General features: G+C 25.2%; 1 protein-coding gene across 1 annotated transcript in view; it reads left to right on the top strand.

Moving 5' to 3' along the window:
* Positions 1–12,501, top strand: part of LOC111632772 (protein HIRA-like) — a 71,897-nt gene that overhangs the window by 38,899 nt on the left and 20,497 nt on the right. The window contains exons 10-18 of the mRNA XM_023377292.1: positions 371–418; positions 488–544; positions 3,191–3,261; positions 5,179–5,284; positions 5,377–5,604; positions 6,191–6,304; positions 6,397–6,624; positions 7,348–7,436; positions 11,196–11,481. Coding sequence (XP_023233060.1) covers positions 371–418; positions 488–544; positions 3,191–3,261; positions 5,179–5,284; positions 5,377–5,604; positions 6,191–6,304; positions 6,397–6,624; positions 7,348–7,436; positions 11,196–11,481 — 1,227 coding nt within the window. The remainder of the gene's footprint in view (positions 1–370; positions 419–487; positions 545–3,190; positions 3,262–5,178; positions 5,285–5,376; positions 5,605–6,190; positions 6,305–6,396; positions 6,625–7,347; positions 7,437–11,195; positions 11,482–12,501) is intronic.

Here is a 12,501-nt window from a genome sequence, read left to right as displayed (position 1 = left end):
GTATGGTTGCACCTAACGCCTACCTCTAGAGCCAAATTTGGTTACGTAATTCATTTAGTAATTAGCCTAATACTAGCCCGATAGATTTTCGGCATATCGTTGGTGTTTAGTTATGTTATATATCGGGTTTAGCGATGTTTGTAAAATAGTTTATGTCAAAAGTTTCCATTTTGAATTTTAAAACAAAAATATTTTCTTTCAAATATTTTATTAAAGTAATCAAATATTACAAAATACGTTGCTAGTTTAATTTAGGTTTTACATTTAATTTAACAAAAACTATTTCTAATATATATATAAAATTTTTATAAAATAAAAATAATTTTTAAATTGTAATTATTTAAGATACAACTGATTTTTTTAATTACAGCGATTTAATCCTAATATTCTATCAAAGATAAATAAAGAAAATGAAAAGGTAAATTGTCATTATAATCTATTTAATTAAAATTCAATATAATACAACAAATGATATCATTATGATTAGGTACATCACTTCTGTTGTTGTGCAATTGGAAGTCGTGATAGGTCGTTATCAGTTTGGGTAAGAAATCTTGTTTGTCAATAGATTAGCATTACTTCATTTTAATATAAGAGAATATAAAACAAATCTAGCATAAGATCTTAAATTCACTTTATTATAGTATTTTATTAACTTTATAATTATTTTTTAATTACTATAATTTTCAAAACGGTAATTTTAAGCTACAAAATGTTACTTGAGATATTCAACATTTCACTTTCATTAATATATTTTCTACATAGAAAACAATTCAAACTATTTATTTTGAATTTTTAATGAAAATGGAAAGATTTATAAAAAGAAATGATCTATTTTTATTTTTATTTAAAAAAAGTTTTAGTTTGTTTTTGTTATTTCTAAGTTAAACAAAAAAGTAATTCAGAATAAAGAATAATCTTACAAAGCATAAATAAAAGAAAAATTTAAGCATTCTTAAACATAATGTATTTTTTTATTTAAGTATATAATTAAATAAACAATTATTTATTGTGATGTCATTGCTGGGCTGAAATTTTTAATCATATTTCTAATTTGATTTAAAATGTATGATCTCCACCTCAAATTAGTAGTGTCTTGCCCCTGTACATCACACTTTTACTGCTAGCAATAGAGTTGTGCCAGTCATCTAAATAACTCCTTTCAGGGGAAAATATTTGAATTGTAATAATATGACTTCCAGTGAAAACCAGAATTTCGTGTATACTTAATCAGGGCTGCCTGCCCCAAGCTTTTTGTATCTGGTCTTGACTTTCATCTGTTTAACTCTGTTCTCGAGATTATTTCTTTTAATTGTCTTTTAAGAAAATCTGTAAAATATTATTTTTATGTGTAAAAGATAAGATATTTTTATATACCAATGACATGTAATCATCGTGGAGTTTAGAAGAATCTTTTGTTCTTACAAATGCAAATTTTAAAATTATAAATTTTATTTCTGTATTTGGTGTAATGTAGAATATGCAGAATTTCGGTCACATTACTTTTATATATAGTTTGAACAAATTAATATTTACGTTATAATTTATATAAGTTAAAACACTATATAAATAACACTACATACACAGTTAATTTATAATTGTTATTTATAAATATGTATAAATAACAGTTATACGGTTTGATTTTTACTGAACTAATTTAAAATTTATTTTAAAACTACATTTATTATTATTCGTAAATATTTATCTCATAAATCCTAACAACTCTTTATTTTTGGAACACCAAAAATATTGTAAATTATGTTTATTTATTTATTTTTTATGAATATTTAAATTTTATCTTATTCAAAATGCATGTTTTAATATATTTAGCAACCTTAGTAGTAATTTTAAACATTATTTAATTATTAATTATTTTAATTTTTACATGATAAATTTCTCTTACGTCTTTTTTAATTCATAAACTAAAGTTTTGCTACACTATTCTGTTCCAAATTTCAATTGTCTGACTTGCAGCAACTCAAGTAACTATGCTATTTTTGACACATTTATTTATTTCTCACTAGTATAAATATATTTTGAATCACAATGTTTAGTGATTCCTTTTCAGTGTCACATCTAAAAAATGATAGAAAACTTTTAAAAAATTATATAAATACAAGTACAATTCAGGTTATTACAAATTAAAACATGACGCTTATAAGTATTTATGCAGAGGACATTTCTATCAAGTGGTATTTGAAATCCTTGACGATTAAACACTAGTAAAAAACTTCAGGTGATGTTAGGGCTTATTTAAAATACAATAATAAAACTTGAGAGTACTTATTATAACAATAAACAATTAAAATTTATCAAATAAGTTGTGGTTAGTAACGAATTGGCCTATGCCTAACATATTCACCAGGATTTTCATCCATGTTATCATTTAAGTGCTGGTGAGTGTTACATTCATGTATATCTAAAGAATTTGACTGAACCTTTATAAAACACATGCTACTATAACAAATTATAGAATACTTATGTTATTATATGTCATATTATTCTTATAGAATAAACTTTCATTGTGAAGAGCTTTCCAGCGTAACACTGTCAAGACAAGTGACTAACTATCAGTAGTTCACTGATCAACATGGTGCTTACTATGTATGACATCATACCAACATGGTTGTATTTGCATTCCTTTATTTAAATTAATATTATTTTCATATCTCCAGATTTCAATATGCTCTAAATCTACATTTAAATTGATTTTATTCTTTATGCAGAACTTGGATAATATTAAAGTTCTGCATAAAGAAGAAAATCAATTGAAAAAGTAGAACATCAATTGTAAAATTGTAAATAAGTAGTAGCACATCAATTGAAAAAGACTGTTTTAATTTATAAAATTAATGTGTGTTTAAAATTAAAATAACAATTATGATATATTCATATAATGAGAATTCATTAGCAACTTAAATTATAAATTGTAAATCTTATTTTTAAATGAATATCAATTCTCATTGTAAATTCAACTTTTATGTGGATAATAAATGTATTTAAATATAAATACAATACTAGATAATGACTTAAAATATCTCAAATATAATTTCTCTCTCTTTAGAATGTATTTTGATTTATATTGGTTTCAATTAAAAGAAATGAATTAAAAATAAATGATATAGTTATAAATATTATGAAATTTTAATTTATCTTAATTGTATAAATTTATAATTCAATTTTTTTCCAGCTGACATGTTTAAAAAGGCCTCTTGTTGTCATTCATGATTTATTTTCAAATTCTGTTCTTGATATTTCATGGTGAGTTTATTAACCTTCTTGTAATCTTTTTATAATCAAGTTAAAACCAAAAAATTAAATGATGATTTCTAATGAACAAAATTATGAAATGTGAAATTTCTTAAATATTTCATAATGTATTTTTTAAAATAAGTTTTTTAAAGTATAGTAATTTTTTATTGATTTTGAATTCATTTACATACAGAGAACTTTTAACAATCACAGTTTATTTCATTTAAAATATTTTTGATAACCAGAAATGTCTTTAAAAAAAATTTTTTTTTATGCTGCTTTAAATTTTTATGTAGTGTTTAAATTATATTGTGTTAAGTAATTTATTATTATAACTAAAGATTTTAAACAATATAATAAGAGTATATGTAATATATAACTTTGATGGAATTGCATCCAAATGAAATTATGCACACATATATAGTGAGAGAGACAATGTGTTTATGTATCCTACAATCCTACAGTCATACAACAGAAAATTGAAGATTTGAAGATTCTTAATTATGCATGCTTATGATTGATGAACAAATAATTTTCTGTATAAGAAAGATGTTTTCTGTTTGAGTATATTTGTTCTTTTGCATTTTACTTTGAAATTTCTAGGATTATAGTATCAATCATCTACTTTACAAAAATTAGAATTAAAATAATAATGCATAATCAAAGTGTAAGATGAAAACACATTTTGACTTCCATATTTTCCTCTTTACTGAAAATAAGCATCATAAGCTGTGAACAGAATGGAAAAATAAAGATATTTTTAATATTTTATATAACATATATATGATATGAAGAATGTATTATGACATAGTAAAAGTTTTCTGTACAGAAAATTTAAAATTAAATCTGCAACAAAGTCATTTTCTGTAATGACTTTGTTATATATTCAGTTTTAAATAATTGGTTGAGTTTATTCNAAGTATAGTAATTTTTTATTGATTTTGAATTCATTTACATACAGAGAACTTTTAACAATCACAGTTTATTTCATTTAAAATATTTTTGATAACCAGAAATGTCTTTAAAAAAAATTTTTTTTTATGCTGCTTTAAATTTTTATGTAGTGTTTAAATTATATTGTGTTAAGTAATTTATTATTATAACTAAAGATTTTAAACAATATAATAAGAGTATATGTAATATATAACTTTGATGGAATTGCATCCAAATGAAATTATGCACACATATATAGTGAGAGAGACAATGTGTTTATGTATCCTACAATCCTACAGTCATACAACAGAAAATTGAAGATTTGAAGATTCTTAATTATGCATGCTTATGATTGATGAACAAATAATTTTCTGTATAAGAAAGATGTTTTCTGTTTGAGTATATTTGTTCTTTTGCATTTTACTTTGAAATTTCTAGGATTATAGTATCAATCATCTACTTTACAAAAATTAGAATTAAAATAATAATGCATAATCAAAGTGTAAGATGAAAACACATTTTGACTTCCATATTTTCCTCTTTACTGAAAATAAGCATCATAAGCTGTGAACAGAATGGAAAAATAAAGATATTTTTAATATTTTATATAACATATATATGATATGAAGAATGTATTATGACATAGTAAAAGTTTTCTGTACAGAAAATTTAAAATTAAATCTGCAACAAAGTCATTTTCTGTAATGACTTTGTTATATATTCAGTTTTAAATAATTGGTTGAGTTTATTCCGACTGATAATTTAATATTTGTTATTAATTCTATATTATTAGAATAGTTATTTGAATCTGTTCACACTCAATTTTTAAAATTTATGTTTAGATTTTAATATTTTTTATATTTATTTACATTTTAGGAGTATTTTTCTAATGTTACTCGTGTATTTTAAACTATATTAATTATATAAAATTTAACTATACTAATAACATTTTAATTTAATTTATGAAATAATTGGCTAATATTTGATTTTTAGGAGTCAAACAGGTAATCAGTTAATTGTCTGTTCTTGGGATGGTACAGTTGCATATATTGATTTTGGTGAGGAAGAGATTGGTAAACCTATATCTTCAGAAGAGAAGGTATTTTATGATATTTAATAAAATATAAATACTTGAAGATAAAAAATTTGAATTTTAAATTAATTTAAAATATTTATTTTAATAATAATTAGAGTTTTCTTCATCAGCGTTTGTATGGTAAAAGTTTGGCAATGACTAACCATAGTACTGCTACAACTGTTATAGAAAATCCAGAAATGTTAAAATTACAGGAAGAACAAAAGAAAGAAATGATACAAAAAGAAAATATGGCAAATAAAACAAACAGTGTTATTAAGGAAAATGGTGTTGCAAAGCCATCAGAACAGCTTAGTGTTAATCGACAAGCTGTACAGATTAAGGTAAAAATAATACCTTAATTTAAATCTATAATGTACTAATAATTTATATAATGGAATGCTTATTATATCTCATGAGAACATCTGTCAGATTCCTATGATAAAACATAATAAACTTTTTAATGAAATAAAGTATTAATTATTGTTAGTTTTTTGAAAATAATTAGAATATATCCATATTTTAATACATATAATTATCAAAATCAGGAAACATTGTTCAGGTTAACTAATATTAAAGTTAACAAACAAGAAATAAGCAAAGTTAGTACTGAAGNGACAGGGGATAGGCTAATATATTTTCCGGTTTCACAGATTTCTGTTCTGAAATCACTGCTTTTTACATAGAAAATAGCTCTGTTCGGAAGAACTTTTCTCGTTTAGGTAAGTTTCCGTTTTACTCAGGTTTCGTTTTGGACAAGTTTTTTACTGTATTTGATTTATTTACGTATTTACAAAGGTAAAGGGATCTTACCTCCTTTTCCTTTCTCTAATCGCTCTACTGCTTGAAAATTTAGAACAGATCCTGTAGGAAGTACAGGATTAAACGTTACATTTTAATTTAATTTATGAAATAATTGGCTAATATTTGATTTTTAGGAGTCAAACAGGTAATCAGTTAATTGTCTGTTCTTGGGATGGTACAGTTGCATATATTGATTTTGGTGAGGAAGAGATTGGTAAACCTATATCTTCAGAAGAGAAGGTATTTTATGATATTTAATAAAATATAAATACTTGAAGATAAAAAATTTGAATTTTAAATTAATTTAAAATATTTATTTTAATAATAATTAGAGTTTTCTTCATCAGCGTTTGTATGGTAAAAGTTTGGCAATGACTAACCATAGTACTGCTACAACTGTTATAGAAAATCCAGAAATGTTAAAATTACAGGAAGAACAAAAGAAAGAAATGATACAAAAAGAAAATATGGCAAATAAAACAAACAGTGTTATTAAGGAAAATGGTGTTGCAAAGCCATCAGAACAGCTTAGTGTTAATCGACAAGCTGTACAGATTAAGGTAAAAATAATACCTTAATTTAAATCTATAATGTACTAATAATTTATATAATGGAATGCTTATTATATCTCATGAGAACATCTGTCAGATTCCTATGATAAAACATAATAAACTTTTTAATGAAATAAAGTATTAATTATTGTTAGTTTTTTGAAAATAATTAGAATATATCCATATTTTAATACATATAATTATCAAAATCAGGAAACATTGTTCAGGTTAACTAATATTAAAGTTAACAAACAAGAAATAAGCAAAGTTAGTACTGAAGCTATTGCTAAATATATTGTTCAAAACATTCAATGTTTCTTGATGAGATTCTGTTATGAAATACAAAGTATAATTAATAATAAATATTGCCATATGAATTTGCATGCTATTAAATTTGAATTTATTTTGATGATGAGAAAATTTTAACATACAGTTTAGTCATTGAACAATATTTCAACTAATAAGAATTTCATTTCCAATTGCTATTCTTTGAATTTTCTTTATTAGAAATGAAGAAACTTTTCTACATATTATTATAAATTTTCAATCATATTATCAAGTGAAGAATGACTTGTTTTTGTTTAAAATTTTAATAATTATATATATTATATGTAGAATTGTGTAAATAGATATATTCTATTTACACAAATAACTATATAATCTGTAGTTATATTATTTTTTCAGTTTTAGTTGCTCGTTTTTAAATGAATTTCATGCATGAATTTCTTACAGGGCCCAATAGATAAACAAATTGAAACAAGAATGCCAGATGGAAGAAGAAGAATCACTCCTCTCTTTATTCCACCTGCACCTGATGTTGGGTAAATATCAGTAAACTTTAAATTCTTATATTTTTCTAGATACTTAAAATTTTATCATTATCATTTATATGAAGATTTTAAAAATTTAATTAAAATTAAGTTTAATAGCAAAATATTAGTATTAGCTGTAAAACATATTAATTTTTATAGTATTTTTGATTCTTTAATGAATCAAAATATAAATGTGTAAATATTTTTAGTATGAATTCAATATACATTAGAAAATACAATATAGAATAAAAGACTTAAATATTAGAAAATATTTTAAATGTTGAATATTTTTTCAATAGTATTTTAATTTAAAAGTAGTTTTATTAATTTTTTTAATAGCATACTGTATACTTGATCCATGTTGTCTGAAGACATACATTTCAAATACCCACTAATATTTTTATTTTATTAAGAATTTTATGGATAAATGAAAATTATACCATTCGTTTATATAATTTAAATGAATGCATCTATACACAATATTCTCATTTTCCCCACCAGTTGAGCCACCCATTAGTTGCAATTAAATTTTCTTTTTTCATATTTTTAGCTAATTCTTCTGCTTTGTGAAACATTAGTGATACAACAGGTGAATTTTTACTGTATGAACATAATTAAATCAAAGCTTCAAAGCTAATTCAACTTTACTATCTTTTTTGGTTTGGTATTTGCATGATTTTCATCCAGAAATTATGTTCTTATTTTACTGCTGATATTTCAATGTTCACTGTTTTTAAAAATATTTGCAGTAGCATTACATTGACTTATCTTTGACAACTTAACATAACATTTTAAAATTTGAAGTTTATCTTTGAGGAATAAATCTCTGATTTTTGATTATTTGCTTCACCCATTATGCTGAGTAGTGAAGTAGAGTATTATGCTTTATTTAAACAGTAATGAAGATCACAGTTTTCAACAATAGCAAATAGCATATAAAGAAGTAACGAATATAAAGAATAGCATATAAAGAAGTAACGAATGCAGAAATCAAATTTTAAACTACAGTACTGTGTACAGTATTAAGCACAAGATTAAATAAATGTTTAATGGTTTTTATTGGAATGACATGGCTTGTAACTGTTATTTTTTTTTTATAAATTGGATGCTATTAACTATCTAAGTAAATTCAAACTTATCATTAGTAACACAATGATAAATATAAGCAAATTTATCTAATTACACAATAAGCAAAAGTTTTTAAATGTTTTGGGGTATGATTCTAATAACATTAGATGACTGATAAAATACTTGTGATTAAAATAAGTATAAGTGACACTTACTGTACATTTTATATATATATATATATATACATATACACACACACACATGCACACACATACAAAGTGTTGAACAAGAATATTAATGAATAAATCAAGTATCTGTTTTATCATTTGTCAAACATTTATAATTGTTTATAGTTCATAAATAGCTCAAATAAGTTTTTGTGACTGAGTAGTATGTTTTGCAACTTTAAATTTTAAGTTTATAATACTACAAAAATGTATGATCAAGAAAACTGATAAGATGTTACTATAGTGAAAATAATATGTTATAACAAGATAAAACCAACTGCGGTTGGTTACTATTTGGAATCCCCTTGTAACAGGTTAACCCTATTACAATAAACTTACTTACACACACACACAAATGTATTGTTATTTTTATAATTATGTATATGAGTTTAATGCATATTTGGGTGATGTTTTCCTTGAAAAAGTTTTCAAAATTTTATGTATGAAATACAGTATATGGGATCTATACAGACTTGGAAAGTCAGAGAATTGCAAATACCATGGAATCAATCTGTCACTCTCACTCATTTTTTATCTGAACATGTCTTTAAATTCAGTTTAGTATAGGAGTGTATGAAAACTGGAGCAACCAGACATTAGCATAACAACTTTTGTTATTTATCTTGTAAACTATAAATGATAATCTAATGATTTAAATTTTGTTGGATAGAAGGAGGTTTATGTCTGTATTTAATTAAAATGGTGAGTAATGGGAAGGGGAAATAAGAATGGGAGTGGTGGGGAGGGGTAGTGGTTGTGCATGAACACCAAAAATGGTGGAAACTTTGGATCATGAAGAGATGGGACATTGAAATTGGTGTCAATTTGTATAGAATGACAGGATCTACAATATTATTTAGCAGTAATAACCAATAAAATAGAATGTTTAAAGTTATAAGCTGATAATTGTGAGTTGAAGAAAACTTTCACAATGTCAAAGAAATTGCAAAGGAAATATGAACAGAAATGTAAGAAACGTATATCATTGGAAAAGAAATTTCAAAGGATTCAGAAAAGTCCAAAAGGACTAATGCATTTTGTATAGAGAGCATAAAAAAACTGAATGTGTCAATTTCAACATGAATATTTTGAGTGTGCTGCTGCTCAAACTGATAGATATTGACTTAAAATCTATAATCACCAAGACTTTATTTGTTTACATCTTATCCTTCATCTAATAACACAGATGGATTTATGCCTTAAACGATTGCAATTGTGTCCCATACACAACCCTCCCAATTTATTTGACTTGCAAAATTTGGTTAACTCATTGCAGTCAGTTGATGTTGTGGGGGAAGGCAAAGAACTGCTAGTTGGCTTAACAATGTTTTGTATGAGACATTTTGGTCCAAGTGGCAGACCTCGCACAATTCACGTATTTTTATTTTTTGCTGCTGGCCACATACATTATGTGGAGATAATCTTGACAATTTTGATGGAATGATGAGATATGATATATCTTTTCTCTAAACTACAAACTTTCATCTTCGAATAGCCTGTGGAATTTTGCAAGTATATCAAAATATCACTATAGAGTTAAAGTCGGGTTTTCAAAAACATTATTAACAATGACTGCTTTCCTGCCAAAACTCTGCCACTCCCATGGAAGGAATGGGAAGAAAAGTAATGACCTTGAATGAGTCCATGTGGACTAAAAATAGCACACAATAAGCAATTTCTTCCTCTAGCAGAGTCAACCTTGTCTGAATGACTTGAGTATGAATACTAAAAATCCATCTACACACTTGCCTAAATGTCTCGACAAGAGTCAAGTCCCAGCAAACGACATACTTTATTTAATAAGGTATATTGTTTTATAGGACATTAAATAAATTATAAGAACAGTATTTACGAAAATTGAGGGGAGTGCAACAATTTTTTTCTGAAAAAAAGAGGTGGTACAGAAAGTTTGGAAACACTTATGTAATGGATTTTATTTGAATGTTTTTGTTTCTTGTAAGTGAATAAAGTGTTTTTAATAAAAAAATTATATAATTGTATACAAAATTGGCTTAAATAGACTTAGTCAAATATTACATAATGGAAAGGGGAAATGCAGAGACCTTAATAGGTCAGGGAATAATATCATAATTGGTCATGGAATCACAGATGGAATTACCTGTATGGACCTGTGTATATAATAAGTATTATAATAGTAAATTCAACCGTGTTGTTCTTTATCAATTACACAAAATTGTATTCAGCTGGTAGAACTTCAAAATAAACAGAAAAACAAATGTAAAAATAAAACAATTTATAAAAACTTAATTAAGAATAATTTTAATTTAAAATGTTTTAAATAAGTTTGTATGTAAAATATTAGCTTACTGTAGATATTTTTGTTTTGAAAACATTGTAAATGGATAGGATTCTAATGATTTTCTATAAATCTATTTATTTACTTATCATTCCTTTTTTATCTTTTATTGGTAAGTTTTGCATGCTAATTTATACCTATTCTTATTTTGTTTAGGGACATTCCTGTACCATTTAATAGTAGAGCTCCACCAACATTTAGTTCGTCATCTGAAAGTAAAAGTCGTATTGTTATTGAAAAGAGGGATGAATCAAGTGGTCCAATTATTAATCCTCCTCAAAAATTGTCAACAAGTCAATCTTCTCCATCAACAACCACAACTACAGCCACAACAACCACAACAACAACTGTTGTTGTCACTGTTACAGGCTCAACAATGACTACTAAAACTACTACCCAGTCTACTTTGACAACACCAGTTATAACTATGGCTGAAGTTAAGGTATATATCTAATACACAGTTTATTTTACTTTTGTTAGTTATAATTTTTTTTACTCCATTGATTTAGATATTAAATTTTTATGCATATTAATATTTAACACAATCCCTGCATCATATTGATAGGCCGTGAATTGTGACATACTTCATTATTTTGGTTACTCTCTCATTAAATTATTTCATTTTCATAAGCACTAAATGATAATGAATAGGATCACATTCTCTTTGAATTCATGTAAAAAACGAGGAATATCGCTTTAATATTTATTATACTTATTAGCAGCGTTGCCATTCCTAGTACATTTGTACTTTTTGGGTACATTTTGCCCTTTCAAGTACATCGAAAGTACACTTACATTTTTAGTACATTTTGAGTACATTATAATATTTCAGTCCCATTTATGGTACAAAATAATATTTCGTGCCTTAACGAAAAAATGCGAAAAAAAAATTAGTTTAATAAAGTCGTACTAGTGTCACTGCTTGCTAATTTGATTTACCCAATCACAACATACACATGGTGTATGTCAGTCGACATCAACAACATACAGATAGTTGCATGTGCAAATGTTATGATTCAGTGGTCCTCTTTCACACATGTTACACGTTTCAGTTGTCTACACATTCTCACGAGGACCTTGACAAAATTTTTCATGCCACATGGTCCAAACAATTCAACTCCGTCAAACAAAAATAATGGACAGATAAGGAAATCAATGATTTTAAACTTTTGTCGTCAATAATATCAAAATATCCGTTAAGTCAGAAACAAATTATTACAGAAAATAGTTTTGNTGTAAAAAATGAGGAATATCGCTTTAATATTTATTATACTTATTAGCAGCATTGCCATTCCTAGTACATTTGTACTCTTTGGGTACATTTTGCCCTTTTGAGTACATCGAAAGTACACTTACATTTTTAGTACATTTTGAGTACATTATAATATTTCAGTCCCATTAATGGTACAAAACAATATTTCATGCCTTAATGAAAAAACGTGAAAAAATTAGCTTAATAAAG

This window comes from Centruroides sculpturatus, unplaced genomic scaffold (assembly GCF_000671375.1).
Source record: "Centruroides sculpturatus isolate CEXI.00-Female unplaced genomic scaffold, Cexi_2.0 scaffold782, whole genome shotgun sequence".
Lineage (NCBI taxonomy): Eukaryota > Metazoa > Arthropoda > Arachnida > Scorpiones > Buthidae > Centruroides > Centruroides sculpturatus.
Note: the sequence above shows the minus strand (reverse complement) of the source record. Positions and strands in the feature narration are given on the sequence as shown.